Source organism: Drosophila pseudoobscura, chromosome 4 (assembly GCF_009870125.1).
Source record: "Drosophila pseudoobscura strain MV-25-SWS-2005 chromosome 4, UCI_Dpse_MV25, whole genome shotgun sequence".
Classification (NCBI taxonomy): domain Eukaryota; kingdom Metazoa; phylum Arthropoda; class Insecta; order Diptera; family Drosophilidae; genus Drosophila; species Drosophila pseudoobscura.
Window position 1 is genome coordinate 3,911,084 of NC_046681.1, and position 19,324 is coordinate 3,930,407.

The 19,324-nt window shown below is 43.6% G+C and overlaps 2 protein-coding genes across 6 annotated transcripts in view; both read left to right on the forward strand.

Moving 5' to 3' along the window:
- The first annotated feature begins 871 nt into the window (after positions 1 to 871).
- The window catches only part of nAChRalpha5 (nicotinic Acetylcholine Receptor alpha5), a 62,298-nt gene continuing 43,845 nt past the window's right edge, over positions 872 to 19,324 (forward strand). Inside the window, exons 1-2 of one of the 5 annotated variants that reach the window (XM_033379412.1) lie at positions 872 to 953; positions 2,205 to 3,134. The gene's annotated coding sequence lies outside the window, so the exon portion shown is untranslated. Of the gene's footprint in view, positions 1,334 to 2,204; positions 3,135 to 19,324 lie in introns of all 5 variants that reach the window. The other 4 variants (XM_015181307.2, XM_033379411.1, XM_015181309.2 and 1 more) reach the window with 4 other exon arrangements.
- NimC4 (Nimrod C4) lies at positions 9,266 to 10,584 on the forward strand. The gene has a single exon (XM_001356175.4). The coding sequence runs from the start codon at positions 9,322 to 9,324 to the stop codon at positions 10,471 to 10,473; it is 1,152 nt and encodes a 383-aa protein (XP_001356211.2). The 5' UTR covers positions 9,266 to 9,321; the 3' UTR covers positions 10,474 to 10,584.

Below are 19,324 nucleotides of genomic sequence, written 5' to 3' on the forward strand. Positions count from 1 at the left end.
TGATTAGAGCTGGCTATCAGTACGGATCGTATAATATTAATAATCTATACATAAGTAAATATGTACATATATTGGCGTTCGGCTTAAGTTGGGAAATTAATGTTGGTGTTCCTTGTGGTTTCTTTACCTGTTGTATGTCTTCTCATTATCTAAGCTATCTATTTGTATTTGTTGGTTTAACAATTAACATTTATTACATACATATGTATTTGTGAATAGCGCTCTCAGCTCGGTGGGAGTATGCACTTGATCGAATGGATCGTGTTGCACTGACATAGCAATCAATACGTTTACTGTCCTTTAGTTATCTCAACTGAATAACCTATTTCTCATGGAAAGTGCCCAACATCTGGAGGTGACCATACACAACTACCAACGCAATGCGAATCGACAGGAGCACGTCTCTATTGACAGCACCCCCACTCCCACCGCTACCCTCTCTAGAAGCATTTATCTTTAGGTTAACTAACACCATGAAAGCTCGGCTCAGCATTCAGAGAGAGAGGTTCAGGGAGTTGAGGAGATTCTCTCTTGAGAGAGAGAGAGAGAGAGAGAGAGAGAGAGTGGGACTATTTGCGCACCTCCAGCACTCTCTTACAGCCTCCACAAGGTAAGCGACAGGAACGAGCTTTGAGGGAAGAGCTTTTAAGCTTCTTCCAGGCACAGGAGTCACGAGTCCTGACGACTCGCTAGGACTCGTGTATGGTCACATCTTCCAGCCTTGGCTCTAGCAAAAAATCACCTCCCCCCACCAATCGCCGAGCCCCGAACCCCGAGCAGGAGCCAGAGCCAGAGCAAGAGCCATCGCTCGTTTTCTGCACAAGGATGTTTCGTTGGATGCTCGGGCAGGGCTCGCTGGCATTCGTCGCCTCTGCAGTCACTTCCAGGGTTGCCTGGCTGGCACTGTTGGACGAGCATCGGATTCAGTTGGTGTTCCGGTTTCGGGTTGTGCTGTCAGTTGCCTTTTTCTCTGTGCACAGCCACCGAGAGATTGAGTTCCATCAGCGTAGTGTCGCGTCGCGTTGGTTGTGGTCTGTGTCCGTGTCAGTGTCCGTATCTGTGTGTGCTGCTCGAGCGTGTGCGTGAGTGCGTGCGAGCGTGTGTGTGTGTGCCTCTGCCTGTGCCTGTTGTCTGTCGCTAACGGTGCGCGCGCGTGTATCGGCGAGAGTGTGTGCGTGCGTGTACTGTGCACTAAAATGCCATGTACATAGATACTAATACATGCCTACCACACACATACAGACATGGGAATAAATTAGAAAACGTTGCTCGAATACTCCTGTGTACCACCAGACCATCAGACCATCAGACCATCATACCATCAGACAAGCAGGTAAAACAGCCAAACTGTTCATGAATATATATGGTATATATCGTTTACACGCGTGCGTGTCTGTATGTAATCTAGAGATGGAACTGCGTGAGCGAGTGTGTGCGTAGAAACTCAACGTGCGTGAGTGAGTTCGTATGTGTGTGTGTGCCTTCCAAGAGGAGGAAATTGATATTCTTATTTCTTCTTGGGCAAAATATATAGACTTTGCTTATTTGTATGTGTGAGCTTGCGAAAATTCCATCAGCAGCAGCATCAAAATCATCGTTATCATAATCATCATCAGCATCAGGATGATTGTCACCGTCGCAACATTGTTGTACACACACATTTTGCATTCCCATCCCATTCCACATCCTTCCTTCATCTATTTTTTATTTTTATTTTTCCCTATCTTCCATTTTGATTTTTATTATTATTTCGATTCAATTCGATTCGATTTGATGGCGCCCGCAAATGTTCTGCCAAATTTCTAATTGACCATCAAGGCGATGCTGTTTCAAAATGGAAAGTATCTTGCGGATACATGTCAAGTGCAACTCTCTCTCTGTCTCTCTTCCTTTTGTTCGCTCTTTCACTCCTTGTGTGCAGGTGTATGTATGTGTGCGTGTATGTCTGTGTGTGTATAACAGGTGCCAAAAAATAAATGGCAATGGTTACTTTTATGTTCAAATTGTGTATTGTGTGTGGGAGGATGTCGGGATGGTGGATGGTGGATGGAGGATGGTGGGAGTAAAAGCGAAAGATATTCTGGGGCATTGGCATTGTCAACAAGTGAGAAACTCGTGATGATTGCCTGCTGAATAATTGGTGGCTTTTGAAATTAACTAAATTCCAATTCGTTTCCTTTCTTTCCCTTTTTTCCGCTTTGCAGCCTCGAGCTATGGATGACAGAACTAAAACAAACCGAAAACTATATAAATAAAATGAAAAATATACACATAATTTAAGGCTAAGCAATATTTATTCTGATTGAGTGAGAGGAATTACAAAAATCCAACAGTGCGCGCACAAAACCGAAAATCGAAAACTGCGTGAAAAATCTTTTATCGTTCGACACTAAAAACCCGAAACCAATATTACCGAAGCAATGGAAAAAGGCTTAACATATAGACTAAAACAAAGAAAACTGCACAAAACCTAAACAAAAGAAACCATAAGCATTAAACATTAACGATGACAAAGAGAGATATTTTAAACATATTGTATATACTGTAAAATTTATTCGAACAATATACAAAAAAAGAAGAAGTATTTGTGCACACAAGGAGGCGACAAATGGATTTTAATACCTATCATTTGTACTCAGCAACAACCGAAACAAGAAGAAATCACTTTGAATGCAAATTTTCTGTTATATAGAAAATTGTTATAAAAACGCAGAGATTGCTGCTTTAATTTTCAATAAGCAGGCGAAACACGCACAAGATTGATAAAGTAAATACCAAAGAAAACATAAGATCTACTGTGGAAATTTGTTCACTTTAAATTGAATTAAATCATTCGATCCACTCGATACATAGTCGTACATATGCATATTCCGATAATCGCATATAACTCGCATCTAAGATATAATCATTATTGAGATAAAATTACTGGCATTACACTCATGAAATCTCAAGAGGTCGCGGCAGACAAATTTGATAAAGTATTTGTAAACAAAAAAATAAAACAAATTTAATGAATAAAACAATAAATGGAGCATTTCTAATAACAACTATTCACCTAAATCAACTAAATATTTATATACCAATCGGATCGCCTAGTTATATTGATTGCAAAATCAAACAGGAACACAGAAGAGGTGAGTGCTAAGTGCAAGTATATGGCTTGTTGTGCGAGTATTTATTCAAAAGAGATAAACCATCACCTCCAATGCTTTTAATTTGAAATAAAAATAATTCGAAATATTAAGTAGAGCCAAGTTTTAAATTATTTATTTAAAATTGCGGGCCAAATAATTCTTTGAACTAATTAAGTTTGAACGTATATGAATATACCAACAAATATGTAAAGTTATTTCCAAGAAAAATTAAATATATCTCCAGCTCTTTGAAAACTCTAATATGTCTTCGCATATTTTTTCTTTATCAAATTTTGTACTAAACAAATTTAATATGAATAATTTGGTTGAATTATTTGTGTCGAACTAAATTTCAAGTCGTCAGGCGAATGCATAAATTGTAAAAGAAAGATACATTCCTTACTCAATGATTCGAAATATTTTATATTTATTGTACAAAATTTAGTTCTGACATTAGCTGCTGTTAATTTAGATAGATACATTTTCGAACATTGTTGCCAAAGAAGAGTATAACGAAAATGAAGTTTGTGAAAAAAAGACTGATCCACGCCCTAAAAACTCATCACACTCGAAAGCTGCAAGGAGCAGCTCTCTCACACAGCAACGGCCATAACCACAGGCATAATTTAGGTATTTTTTCTGCTCAGGCTATGGCTCCCTGGCTCTGGATGCTCCCCTCCGTCAAGCTCCGTTCCGGATACCCTTGAGGTTGCAGTGCCTGTCCCCGTATACGGATTCCAGCTTGATTTTCTTTTGGTTTATTTCTCGGGCAAGCATTTTAAAATTGTTCCATTGACCTTTGAAGACCACACAGACACATTTAAATACACAGCTGGCACAGCTGGTGGGTGGTTGGATGGTTCGGTGGTGCTGAGTGGGTGTTCCGAGAGCCAACAGAGAGTGTCGCAGCAGCAGCGGTGTCGGAGGGGGCAGTGGCAGTGGCTGTGGCAGCCTCTCCGAGGACAATAAAAGCCAGCGAACAATTGCCAAATAAATAACTTGACGCACGCTCCGCTCCGCTCCGTCCGTCCGTTTGTTTGCTCTAGTGCCGTGGTTTTTGGGCTTTGCTTGATTTTCATTTTCATTCTCATTTTCATTTCGCAGAGAACACACACAAACGCACGCACATGGACACATTTGCTATCATGTTGCATATTAAAAGTGCTCCGGCATCCTGTTTTTGTTTCCATCTTCTACAGGCGCTGCTCATTTTGGCCAGCCGCCGTCTAGTACATCCCTGCACTTGGCTCTTTTTCATTAATAACATGACACAATTCGTGCTGCATTGTTCTAAGCCGACTGCGCCTGAGAGCACTTTTGGCTTCGTCGCCTTCTTATGCTCATTATGCTCATTTGAGGCTTTGTCTTTTGGCCAGACCCAGACCCAGACCCACCATACAGGCTGCCGTTCGTGCTTCAAGCTTGTGTTAACGGCTCGCTCTCTCTCTGGCTCCAGCTCCGGCTCCTGCTCCGTCTCCGGCTCGGGCTCGGGCCCTGGCAGCTTTTTTAGTCATTTCTTTTCATCATTCATTCAGGCAGACTCCGGCATTCCCTCACTATACCCACACCCACACCTACAGCCACACGCCAGGTGTGCGGGGCGTACACCATAGCACCCCAGCACTCATCAGAAAATTCAAATGCAAACAGCCAGGCGGCAGAGAGAAGACAGCAGAAACAAAAGTGCAACTGTGAGTGTGTTTATAGATATGTATACGCCTATACGCATACCCTTGAAAGCTCGTCGGGGCATACGAAGTGCGTAGGGTTGTTTGTTAAGCCAGTGCAAATCTTTTTAATGTCAGTCAATAATTATGTGCAAAAGAAGATTAAGGGAGGAAGTATAGTTAGTAGTTAGTGACTGCAGTGCTTTAGCTAAATAAATTTAGTTATCAAGAGGAATAATTTAGGAATAAAGATTTATTATCCCACTCTCTGAAAATTATGCATTCTCCTTAATATTTTAGATATAGTACTTATGATTGAGCTCTTAGAATATAATTATAATGATTAAAAACCTAAAATGTATAGATTCTAGTAATTTATTTGATTATTTGCATCTTTAAAAAATTCCATTCAGTAAGAGTATCTCAAAATGTAATTCCATTCCCGTTGTTGTTCACGTTGCCTTCGCTTTGGCCGACGATGTCCTTAATTATGTGCCAGCAGCCCTGACTGACTGCCACAGTGCCACAGTGCCACACTGCCACACTGCCACACTGACTGCTGAAAGGACACTCGCACACATACTGCCAAACGTCTGCCACACGTTGGCGTTGGCATAGGCGTTGTCAGGCTCGGTACTCGCGGCTGTTCGGCTCGTGGCGGACTCGCGGCTGAGGACGATGTGTCGTGATGCTCCTGTCGCGCTTCTTCTCATGTTGCAGAGTTCTTGTTGCGCTTGTTTTATCGCTCTTGTTGGGCCGTTGTTGATGAGTGTCGCTGTTGCTGTTGTTGCTGTTATTGCTGTTGTTGTTGTTGTTGTTGGTCCTCTCTGAAGTGCGCTCTTGTGGAGGGTGTCATGTCCGCTTAGTTGTTGCCGCACTGTCGTGCCCTCTGCTGTTTGCCGCTGTTCTTTGAGGCGACACCGCCGACGCCGTCGCCGCTTACTTACTGCTTATTTATGTATGAAGGACCTTAAACTTTCTAGCAAATGAAAATGGCCGTAGCTAACCTGAAGAGACACCAGAGATGGTGGAGGGGCGTACGAAAAATACGAGTATATCTACAACAAATGGCGTAGCTGCTTTTTAATCACAGTCGGCGACGCAGTTTTCAGTTTTCACCTTTCAGTTTCTCTTTTCCATTTGCAAAGTTTCTCACGTGTGTCCTCCTGCCCTACTCCTCCACAGCATCAGCATCCTTGTAGTCCGACACACAAAGGATGACACACAATGCTCACTTTTTTCTACTCTGCTCTACCTTCCCCTTCCCTTCAGCTGACTGCGCTTCTTCTATTAACCTTCCCTTCGCGAATGAAAAATGAATTTAAGGTTAACAGTTCTCAGAGTTCTGTTCTTTTCTTTGCTTTGTTTTGTTTAGGCCACTTAATTTAAGTCGAAACTAGGCCAGGTCAGAGGTGGTCCTGGTAAATATATGCGGATAGTGGGCACAGCTGAATGGTCAGCCAGGCTGACGGAAGTTGAAAAATCTTTTTTCTTGCAAGCTTATAGCCAACAGGATCAGATCTTTGAGATGAGTTTACGGATGACTATGTCAGGTGGATGGCAGAATGGTTATAAACGAAAGAACCTCGGAATAAATACTAGTTATTAATTCAATTTTGAATACAAGTTAGCATAATTTAAAAAGTAGGAATGATAAAAAAGAATTGGAAAAACCTAATGACCTTTGCAGCAAAAAAGCTGAAAAATGTGCGAATCTTAACTTGTATTTTCAAGGAATATAAAAAAGGAGGAATACTTAATACGAGGAAACGAGGAACGAGGAAAACATAACATGTACCTGCAGTGCAACTCCTGGGGGAAAACTGAAAGTTTGTTGGAAAATTGTATTTCAACAGAAAGTCAATTTACTTCGTACTGAGCACGAGAACAAATTTTGTTGTAGGGTTGAAGCACTGCTGTAACTCGATTTGAAAGTCATCCAACGCATATCTAACGAAAACTATTGCCTCATTGGATCACGGTGTATAATCCATGCTGTGCCTAGTACTGGTACTGGTATACAAAGTCCACGGTCGTGTCAGCAGACAGCATCACGACGCAGAGGCACCCCTTGCTCCGACGCCATAATTTAGGCAATTTTATTGCTCATTCGAGGCTGTGTCTGCTAATCTATAATTAAAATTATTGTCATATCATTTGGGAACTGAAAACTTTTGCGTGGCCGAAACTTTTCGCTGCACAAGCGAGGGGAGGGAGTGAAGGCTAAGCCATGAAACAGCTTAACATGCTACCAGTTAACCTGTCCATGACCAAGCTCTCTACCTCTGCCTCCGACTTCCATCCAATCAAATCCGATTCCGGGGCGTAGCAGAAGCGGCTACGTGCCTGTGCATTTGAGCAGCAGATGTCACATGGCCAGGCCCAGGCCGAAACTTTTTGGCCGAAAGCAACTTAGATAATTTAACAGAGTGGGGAGCAAAGAAAGGTGCAAAGGACTTCCTTAACCGACTTTTTGGGGTCTCGGGGCCGGTTCCCTACGTGAGATAATGCAAATTTATAGCTGGCAATTAGCGGGTCGCGAATCGCAACCTCAGTCGAGGCCATAACTTAGGCACAAGAACTTTGACTAGTCCCCAACACCGAGCCTAATTGCAGTTGGCAACATGAGAAATCTCGGGCAGAGCTGCGAGTGGATGGATTTTTCGACTGCGTGGAGGAGCGCTGCACGGGGTGCTGTGACAAACCAAAATCCAGTTAGCGTAACCCTCTAAACCATTAATTATCTTGGGAGGCGCTGCGCATACATACGTGCTGTATATGTATATGTCTGATGTGGGCTGCCAAATAGATACAGATACAAGCAAAGGGGCCTGCAGATACAGATACAAATACAGATACGGGCTGCTGCTGACTGTCACTGGCACTGGCACAGGCACAGGCACATGCCGAGCAGCGACGAGTTTGCCGTTTATCTGTTATCCAACAGTTACACTTTTCACACACCAACAAGCACCCACAAAAGATGCCCGTCGTGCCGTATCTGTATCTGGGAGATACACACACACACACACACACACACATACACACACGCGCTCGGAGCGAGAACAAGGCATCAGTTGCAATCTGACTTCAATTCAATTATTTTAGATTAGAATGTGACTGTGTCACACACACTTTTGTCTCTCTGTCAGCTGTCATTCATCCGTTCATATGTTCCATAAAGGGAGGACCAGACCGGGACGCAGTCCGGGAGCCCGAAGCTGGTAAAAGGGGGAGGGGACTTCTGGGTGCCAGGATACGTGCCCTATACGACGCCTGTTCTGTCTTGCATTGACAGTTGCGTACTACACATGTGTGGGCGTGCGCCCCTTTTGGGTTCACAGTGAATGTTCTCTACAAAACATTGTCCCAGGGATCCTGACTTGAAACGAGCGTGACAAAAGTTACAAATGCCACAGGCCCAATGACGTCAGACCTACTGTGGCTAGAAAATACTCAATTCATCTAAAAAGAAGCATACAAAAACCAAGAGAATTGATTTGTTTGAGGGAAGAGTTGGGCTTTCATTATTGACCTTCAACATCTTTGGAGAATATTTCTCCATCCAGATGATTGTCTAGTGTTTTCTGGGCAGTTACTGGGCACTATCGCTATTTCAAAAACCATACATAAAGATGTCCTTAATTTCAATATACATACACACCGAACATTTAACATTGATCCCTTACATACACGAATTAAATATATTCCACTACTCTTTGCGTATCGAGCGACAATCATTAATCCCTTATTAGCATAGTTTCTGTCATATATTTTCTGCCCAAAAGAAGGACGTTGTATCTCAAAGATTCCCTGGTTCGATTTCCAAAGTTAAAAGGTTACCAAAAGGCAGGTAAGATCGCAGAATCAGGTAGAAGACCAGACATGTTGATAAAAGTAAGATGAAAAGTGAGAATATTAACCGGTTTTAGGCTTGGAAAATTTGACCTGCCCTTCCATGAGAGCCAAAGAGTATTGAAAATACTCGTAGATTGTGATAAAACGTCTGGTCTTAGACTGGAGGTTAGCTAAAAAGGAAATCCTATCGCACTTGCCATAGTTCCGCTCTTTCTGACTCATGTATTCAATGAACAACAAATGTATCTTAACGATATTTCCACCTTATCAGTGTCAGTAAGCGAATGCGGGCGACTTATTAAGCGGGCATTATGATAGCAACATAAAAGAGGAATTCTGAAAGAGAGATATAGCTATGAGAGAGTGAGAGCCATCAAAGCCATTGTCTGCCAGTCGGGGGTGACCTTTGGCAGCGCCTCCGATATGCAGCAACCCTCTGAGATTGCCAGAACAAACTTATCTATAGCTATGGCTATTGCTACGGCAGCGGCTGCGGCTGCGGATGTTGTTGTTTCCCTCAGCCTCAGCCTGCGTCTGGCTGCCTGCTCTCCCTCCGTACCATCGTCCCGCAGTCCCGTCGTTCCGCCCGGCTTAGGTCTCAAGCGATCGGCCATTGTCAGGCCAATTTAGTTCTGAGCCGAACGTCGACGCGATCAGTAATAATGAAGATCATCTGGGGCCTCGTACTGTTGCTGAGTACCGTGCTCACAATGGGCACCTCCCTGCGGGAGAACTACTGCGAACGGAATGTGACCGTGCGGTCCGTGCAGCCCGTGACCAAGCAGCGAACCATTGTCAAGCCACCGTCCAAGTGGAAGTTCTGGAAGAAGCCCGAGAAGAAGACCGAGTTCTACAACGCCGAGGAGGAGCAGGTCACCTACAAGCTGGTCAGCGAGTGCTGCCAGGGCTTCATCCAGGTCGAATCGGGTCTCTGCGAACCCGTCTGCGATCGCGGCTGTCCCGCCCATGCCAGTTGCGTAGCGCCGCAACGGTGTCAGTGCATTAGCGGTTACATCTCCGCCCTGAACCACCAGGACGGAACCCACTACTGCGAGCCCATCTGCGAGAGGGGCTGTGCCAGTGGCTCCCAATGCGTGTCGCCCAACACTTGTGCCTGTCGCGAGGGTTACCAGCAGCTGGCCCCCTCTGGCGACGGAGTCAGTGGCGACTGCGTGCCCACCTGTCAGCTGGGCGACGGATGTTCCAACGGCAAGTGCGTCGACGTGGAGCGCTGCTCCTGCAATCCAGGCTATTTGTGGGACAAGGAGGAGGACAGATGCACGGAGGTCAGTGCCGAGTCGATCGCCGATGAGCTGGAAACAACTGAATACAGTGCAATGGAAGCAGCCACCGCAACTGCCACCGCTACTGCCGCCACCGACTGCCCGGAGGACTTTATACTCTTCCGCGGCGAGTGTCGGGAGAAGCAGTTCAACAGCAACGAGTCGGGCTGTCTCCAGGGCGGCTGCGGTCCACACCAGACCTGCAACGAGTCGGGCCTCTGCCAGTGCGCGGACGGCTATGTTCCGGAGGAGGGCGCCGATCAGAACGCCAATCTCAGCTGTCGCCGCACCCTGCTCGATCAGATACTCAGCCTCGACGCAGCTACCGATGACGAGGACGAGTTGAATCCCTGGACCATTCCCATCATCGGTGTGGCCAGCGGTGCGCTCTTCGTGCTGCTGCTGGTTGGTCTGCTCGGCGGAATGCGCCTCCGCCAGAGACGATCTGGTCCCAATCCCAAGCCCAAGGAGGGGGAGCTGCAGTGTCAGTTCTCGCAGAAGAGCTACGACGTGGACGAGTGGGTGCCATGAGGTGAATCTGGTCAGGTGGGTCTCATGAGTTCGGCTGTGTTAGATCATCTTTGATTTGTTTTATATTATAAATATTATTTGAGAATAAAGCTTACGGATTTTAATTGTGAATGTTTGAATGTAGTCTGAAATGATTTTTACCTTTTAGGGTGGTAGTTATTTCAGACAGAATCTTTTCTGTATATGTACATAAGTCGGAGCCTGGAGGATTGGTTTACGAATTACAATTAATTAAGCTTTCATTGAGAAACAATAATTTAAAATGTTGTACATTTTTTCTTCCTAATAACTAAGTACAATGTCACTGGCTAATCACTTTCCACGTACTATATTTAGATTTATGATAAAAGAAACTCCCCTCCACCCGCAGAAACTCATCAATGACTAAGGCTCTTATTTCGTCTCATTCATTTATTATGTGTCTAAATGATTAATGAATGTTCAACTGAGTGCATTTCTTGCACTTTGGCTGCTTCTTATCAGCCTGAGCTTCTGTTCAGGGAAACTCAATAGAATAAATGCCCAAATTGTACGAATTACTTCAAAGAGCATTGAAAATAACTCTGAATGCATTTTCAAGGGGACTGACGTTCAGCAAACAGATAAACTGATTGAGAAAATGCTCGTGGAATCTTTTAATCGTTCGAAGTTAGTATCTGTTAGTATGCTGTGTTTTGTGTGTTTTGCTAGTGGATTCAAACTGTTTACAGCGCCATTCCGCCATTAGGTTGCTCATACTGATTGTAAGTCCCTCAGCTGCCATGTGCGCTCATATGCCGATTACACGGATATATAAATAAAAAATTCATAAATACGGGCATGTGAGGAAGGAGAGCCACAAGCGAGGCAACAAAATGTCTAAAAATACTCATACATACATGTACATACATATAGTACCTACATACATATATACACAAATACCCCTAATACTTGGCGCTGGGAGAGTGCGGAAAAGCAGCGGAAACATAATATACAATATATATGTACAATAGAAGTGAAAAATATTGGGGTTTTGTTTTACTCTACATATTTTTGAATCTTAAAAGTAAATTTTCGTCCATTGCTTACACATCCGCATCAATGGACCAGCATTTTTGTGTATCTGTGTCTGTATCTGTATAAATGTATCTCGCAGCGGCACAAAGATCTTTTAGCCATAATCGCTGCACATTTGTATATATTTCGCATAGAACTAACACACAGAGAGCTGAGCTTTAAGGTAAACAGGGAGAGAAGAGAGAGTTATCACAGAGAGACGACTCTCAAACGGATAAAAAGAGTGGGAGTGTATGTGTGTGTACAGCAGAGAGAGACAGGGAGAGAGACACAGAGAGAGGGACCAAAGTGCGTGAGAGCGCATAAACATTGACAGCGTGCAAATTCTTAGAAAAATTCTCGTATAGCAGGAACAACCGACGCACAAAAGACCGCTCTCTCTAGCCCCCCTCTCCACTTCTAAACGCTTCACCCCCAGGACCTCGACCAGGACCAGGACCCTCTGACAGGAGCAGCATCAGAGGCAGAAGGAGAAACACCAACGACAACAACAGCAACGAGAATACTTAAAGCTTCTTTAATTTTTATGTTGTTTTTTCTTCTCTTTGTCGGTGCCTTGAGTGCGTCCGCGTCTGTGTGTGTGTGTGTGTTTGTGTGTGAATATCTGTGTGGGCCTCAGCCATTCTCTTTGATTGCTTTTGTGCGTGCCTCTGTGTGTGTGTGTGTTGGTGTAACCTTTGCTGGTGAACATTTTTGCGTGGGAAGTTGCCCAAGGACATGGACTCGGCTCAACTCAACTTGACTCGACTCGACTCGTTGCTCGCTTTTGCCTTTGCCTTTGCCTTTGCCTTGGCTCTTGCTCTGTTTCCTCCCCATCGCCTTTTCCTCCTCCTCCTTCCTGTCTTGGTCTTCCTCGAGCTCGGCAGTTTTCCTGCTCATTTTTCTACTCTCTGGTTTTTGCCCAGCTTGCTCTTTTGCTGCTTAGTTATTTATTTATTATTTGTTGTTTGCAAAATTTATTTTAGTCCAGCAAACGAACAAAATGTGCCAAGTACTCTGCGAAATTTTTAACTAAAATTCAGAGCAACTATATATGTACGTACATATGTACGTATGTACATGTATGTATGTGATTTATAAGTGAAAAGTAAAAATAGTTACCATAAAGATTCCGCGCTGCTGGTTGACTTTTCCCTAGTTTTGAGCAAAGCATTTTCACGGCTCGTTTGGCCACAAAATGACAGCGTTATGGTGCGGGGCATTAGGATGGGGGAGGGGCAGTAGGCGGCTGGAAGTAAAAGTTGCCGCAGTTCAAGCTTTAACCTTGGCAGCGAGTCAAGGTATTCATTCATGGGATAGGGCTGGGCGCTTATATTTTCATACAATACTCGCATATGGACAGTTCCACGGGTCGCGACGTACTTTCGCACGCTTTGATGTACAAAAAAAAAATATAATACAAAAAAGTACGTACGCGAGCAAGAACTTAACTTTGGCTTGAACTAGTAAAATAGAAATATCTGAAAAACGAAACAGAATATTCTAAGGCAGTTAATATATTTTAAAAGAGGATTAATGTTGGTTTCTATCGAGAATTTATACAATTAATAATCTGTATTTGTGTGTTTTTAAATTAATTTAAGTTCCGTTTTTCCATGTGTTTTTTTTAAACTTTATCGCCTTACATTTCTTCCTAAATCATTTCATATTTCCTTAACAACCAACTTAGTTGGCTTTTTAGAGAAAATTTACGGAAAAACTTTCATCAAGAATCATCTTTCTTATAGGAGAAAATAAAAATACCAAAAAAACCGAAAACTTACCGCACTTTTGATTATTTTAATAGGCTTTTCAGATCAAAGTTAATGGAATTATATGCCATTTGGTTAAAATAATTAGTTAAATTTATGTAAATTTGGAAAATAATATCGTGGTAAAAGTTTATGGGAATGGGCTTATATTAGCTTTTGGTTATTTGATCTCTGTGGACTTTTCCACGGTAATGCCAATTTACGACGTTGAGGAGATTAAATTGGGAAAGAGAAAAAAGGGAAATGAGGATTCTGTAGAATCCATTTTATCTTAAATAAAAATATTCAATAATATATATAAAATAGTATTTAAACAAAATGTGGCTTACAGAAATTATAGACTGATGCTCTGTCATACACTTTTTAGTCAAAGTTTAGTAACTATCCTATTAGAATGATAATAGAAAGAACCCACTATTTTGTGACTTTTCCATTAAAAATTCACATCTTCCTCGTTTCTTCGTCTTGCATATTCCGCTCATCTGAAAGTACTGATTGGTGCTATGGAGAAAGTATGTCCGCATTGTCCTGCGCTCGAATTTGAAGCTGAGTTGGATGGTATGAATCATTAGGAAAAGTGCAGCTGGCTATAATTGAGAATAATATAATAGTATAGGAAAAACTTTTCACATTTTCACAACAACATTTTTTGTACATACCTCGTAAAGATTTGTCCAATCAGTCCAATATATCTTACGATTATATCTACCGAAGTTGCAAAATATGTTATAGATGGTTGGGGGTTGCATCGGGTCCTGCTGGCAGTCTAGATTTATTGGTCGTTTATCTTCAAGGTTAAATATATTACTTATATGGATCCATGAGTTGGGAAAATCGACTGGAAGCCCCTTTCGTATGCATATCTTGTGCTGTATTTTACGGCTTATTTTCATGCGCATTCAACAGATTGATTTACAATGGTACAGGGAGTGGGGGGATAAATTCCCTCAAGTAAAACTGGTGATTCCTCACTGCCTGCCGAGAGAGTTGGAGTTGCTATCCTTGCAGTACGAGAGTTCCATTTATTATCGTTTCCCTCTTAATGGGGAACTTCAATTCTTCCACCAAAGATGCAGAAATAAAGTAAAATCAAGCAGCCACTCCTCTCTTCTCTGCTCACTTTCCCGTTCTTCCCTCTCGACTGTGCGGGAAATTATTCAGTGTGTACTTGTTGATGCAGCCCTCGAATAACACTTACTACCGATGGCCCCAGCCCCAGCCCCAGCCCCAGACCCACCATCTGCCATCTTCCAGCTTCCATCACTTTCTTTCTCTTTCTCTCTCTGCTTACCCCTGCGTGGCTGTGGCCCACTGCAGCTTCTGCAAAAATGCATTGTCGGAAAGTAGGTCGCTGCAGTTAAGCCAGCTCTGTGTGAGTGGCAGTGGCAGGTGGCAGGTGGCTGGTGGCAGGAGGGACCCACTGCAGCTGCAATGGGAAATACCAGTGGCAGCCATCAAATATTAACCACCAGTTGATCCTGTGCAACATGCTTATATAAGTATATCCCTCTGACACGCCCACTCCCACGCCCACGCCCTCCTGCAGCCCAATTAACTTGTAGAAGGCTGAGAAATATGTATGTGGAAATTCGGCGCTTTTTTGTGGGCCGGCCACTTTATGGTCGAAAGCTTCTAAGCCCCGGTCGAGGGGGGGTGGGGGGAGGATGAGGGCTTAGGGGAGAGTTGAAGATCTAGGGGCGTGGCAAATGCAACTTCAGCTTGCCACTTTTGCCGTCACGCCCAGTTAAATAGCAGCTGCAGCAGCGCCAGCAGTGGCAGCAACAAACACAGTTGACCTATTTTTGCGAACGTACGCAGACTTTGAAATTATTTACAGCACCAAAGAGAGAGGCACGCAAAGCGAAAGAGAGAGGGAGTGAGAGAGAGAGAGAGAGAGAGAGGGAGAGAGGGAGAGAGTGAGAGGTGCCACAGTGCGTGGCACATATGCATGGTGCAAGAGCAGGGCGGGGGGTAATGGGTTTCAATAATAACAGAACGTCGCCTGCTTCCTCCTTATTCTGCACCAATTTTGCTTCTTCATAATTTTGCAAGCCGATGTTTGCTGCATGTTTATTGTCAAGCTGTAGCAAGGCCACGCCCTACTAGCAGTACACTAAACAAAACATTATGGCGGCAAGGACTGGAAGCGTAGCTCAGCGAAAATTCTATACCTTATTCTCAAACAACAAATAATTTACCCACAGACTTTCAGCTCTAATCAGGAATCTAATGTTTTCTCTCAATTCATACGTTTTTCAGGCAGTGCTTCTTGGATATTTTTCTGAGTGCAGCCGCTGCAATTAGAGAGCTCACGAACACACGTAAACACACAGAGACATACTCCTAATGCACATCCTGAAGTATGTTAATAAGTTTCGCATTACAAGAAGCGAAGTTCCAAGAGGATATCCTCATAAACTGCACTCTATATTGAAGGGTTTCTATGTGTGTGTGTGTCTGACATTCATGGAGTTGAGCTAAGGGAAAAAGTTATGCATTCTCGTACGTACACGCACACATCCCTGTAAATATTTGTTTGTATATTCGTATTTTTATGCTAAAATATTTGTGCTCGTGGCTGACCTAAAAAATCGTTAAATGTTTGAAAAAGCGTTTTTTACCCGTCTCAACATCCCACTCTGGCTGCTCCTCCACCTCCTCCGCCTCCGCCTCCTCCTCCACTTTCTTTCTGGTCTTCGCATTTTTTTATATTATTTTACTTTATTTTATTTTTGCCTTTTAGAAAGCAAAGTGCCCAGCCCGCAAAGCATTTAAGTTAATGCACATGGAATCACTTACAAACTCGTACATATGGATATGGATGTGCATGTACATACCATACACATATGTACGTATTCATCGGTTGTTCTCATATACCTCAGACGGGTGTACATACATATACGGCTATACCTATGTATGTTCTGCTGAAATGCGGCTTGACAGCTCTGCCATAGGAACCAGAGGGTTCGCAGGCGAGCTGCGAAACTTTGTGGCTGGCTTTAACTTTATGCGGGGTTCATACATCGCTCCATTGAAAATATAATTAGGTCTGCCACAGGCCAAAGGAAATTAGAAGTCGCTGACCCAATTCACTGGGGCTATGCATATTCCCAGAAAGGTTCTTTGCTTAATCTAAATTTTTGCAATTACTTGCAAAGGACTATCTTTTAAAACCAGTATTCCAGAAACTATTCCAGAAACTCTGAGAAAGCTTTTCAAATATTTCTAGATCTACCATCATTGAATTCCCAAGTGAAAGGAAAACTATCATGAAAGAGTTTTATTTCTGGTTAAGTGAAATTCTGAAATTATCAACTATCTAGCTAATTGTGAGTGGGCTGTGGGTTGATTATATGTACCTGTCATAAAGCTCCTGGAAAGGAGCCCAGATGTGTGATCCCATCTCTTTAGTCGTCAAATCCACAGGACTAGGACTCCATGGTTTTGTCTTTGGGTAGCTGCCTTCAATTAAAATTATAAGATAAATTTCGTAGCAGCTGATCGGAGGGTTATGGCAAAAAAAAGGTTAACGAGTTGCCATATATAAACTTTTACTGCAATATTTTGTGGCACGATTCTCCCTCTGCCACACTAGGGCCACACTTCAGAGGGGGCTGGGTTGCCTTTGGCCGACAGCTGCGCTTCGAATAACTCAACTGTGCGTTAAGGCCGGGCCCAAGAGAAGTTTAGCCGGTGGAATATCAGCCAGGGGGTATGTAAAGTGTTTGAGGTGGGGGTCGCGGGGGAAAATGGGTGGAGCACGGCGACACTGACACAAGCCTCCCTCCAACTGGCAGTGGCAGCGTCGCCGTCGTCGTCGTCGTCGTCGCCGCCACGTAACGTTAGGCAGCCTGATTATTGGAGCAAGAATTAATTGAAAATGTTGGTCAATTGCCTTGTAGGCAGCGGCACGGCAGTCCGGGGGAGGCGGCTGTACGCAATCTGCTTTGGCTTTGGCTGTGGTGCGACTGCACTACCGCCCGCTGTGCAATTTATGGCGATGATAATGATGATAATGATGGCAATGATCATCTGCGCCAGCATTAGTAATTATTATTTACTCCATGGTGCAGCGAACTTCGCTGCAGCTCCTGGCCCATCCTCATGGCAACTATTTTTAAATGCCCCAACATTAATTAGTTTTAATGGAGTTTGGGGTTAGTTCCCGTTTCCTCAGACTGAGTGAAGGATATTGGAAAACGGTCTGGCCACGAACAAAGGACTAAGCAGGGCCGGCAGCTGCTTGCTTCTGGCTGCTTGTCCAACAGCTTAAATAATCTTAAATGCATTTAAGATGCGCAGCGATCGACCATCATCAGATTGTGAAAGATGAGCTTCTTAAGTACTTACTCGTGCTTGCTTTTGTTCCGAGTACTCGGAGCCAGAGTTAATTGTTTTCTTCCAAGTGCTGGAGGGGCGAATTGGCGAATGGGCGAATGTGGCTCAGAGATTTATGACTTTCATAATTTTGGCTCGCTGTAGGGAAGGTTTTTTCTCAAATTGATTGATTTCGTTTTAAGTATTGGTGGGGCTTGTCTAGATAATGCAGATGTAACAAGAACTGATAAATTAAGCTTAATTGGGATGTTGTTCAAAGCTGTTAGTTATGGCTCCCTGTGCACCATATAAAGATGTTAATATCATCGACATTTAATTAATTTCAACGGCAATAGTGGTATTGTCGCCGGCGTACATTCAGGAAATATACATAGTTGTTGGACTAATGTTCAAGATAAATTATAACTAATTTGACTGAAAGAACTAAGCATGCAATCAAAGTACAAATACAAATATAGTGGGGAATACCGAACAGTTTAAGATTGCTGACACTCTTGGGCGTTGAAACACTTCAAGATATTCGTAAACGGATAGAAATTCCATAGCTGGATTCCATTTAATTTGCAACGCTGTGGTTCAATAATTCGAATTGCCTCTGGCAAGGCCTCAAATTAAGTTGTCATCCTCGTAGTTTTGCTTCACTCCAGATCCCCTGGAACTGGACACCCCGACCACGAGCTGAAGAGACAAACACGTACATGGGTAGAATCCTTTGGCAGACAATCGACCAATCGTGATTACAATTGCCACAAATTAAAGTCGGTTTTGCATTACTTCCCCACTCCATGCCCATTCCGAGACGACGGTATTGCATTCGAGAGCAGAGCTATCTAAGGCATTCTATCTACATATATGCATTTTACCGGAGAACAACTGCCCAAGCAGTGAAAATCAAAATGAAATTGCGTGCAGCCTTCCGCCTCGCATGGCCCAGCCCCAGCCAGCTGCTGGCCCACCCCCTCTGCCCATCTTCGCATTCACCGTCTTTCCATCTTTCCGTCTCTCCCTTTGTCCCGCTATGCCTATTTCTTTTACTGTGGCACGAGGATAACATTAAGAAGGAAACAGCATTCTTCCAGCAGCATCCAGGGATACCATTTCAGCAGAAACGAGCTTAAGAGAGTGGCCAGCGCGAAAGAGCAAGCGTGTGGCTCCTCTCTTGACTGCGTGAGCTGGTGTGCGTGTGTGTGCCGGACTTAATTTGATTTTGAGACCGAAGCACCCTGTATACGCTCTTTAAGTGTTTGTTTATGCGTGGCTTGGGAGTGGAGGCTTAGAGAGGGTGGAACGTGAACGAGGAGCCCCAAGGAAATGGAGAAGCCGAGGGCAGCCTGCACATCTGCCTAATAAAATTCATTAAAAAGGCAAAGGAAACGTTGAGAGTTCTCAATGCTCTCAATACTCTTGTTATCGTTGGTGTTGCTGGTGTGACATTAATTTTTACTTAATTTATTTTTGCGCCGTCGCAGGACTAGCTCTTCATCCCCTCCGCCCCTCCGCCCCACATCCCACATCCCCTTCGGCTCCTTCTGCTGCTGTTTCCGCTCTTGCCCCTTCTCTACAGATTTCTATTGCCTGTGAGTCAGTTTTCGCTCTTGCTTTCGTTTTTCGTTTATTTGTAATACACACACACAAACACACACACACCCGAATATATATACGTATATATGTATAAACATATATTTATATCTACACCTATACAAATA

Excerpts from the sequence above, each read along its gene's own strand:
- NimC4 (XM_001356175.4), top strand. The coding sequence starts at position 9,322 with ATGAAGATCATCTGGGGCCTCGTACTGTTGCTGAGTACCGTGCTCACA.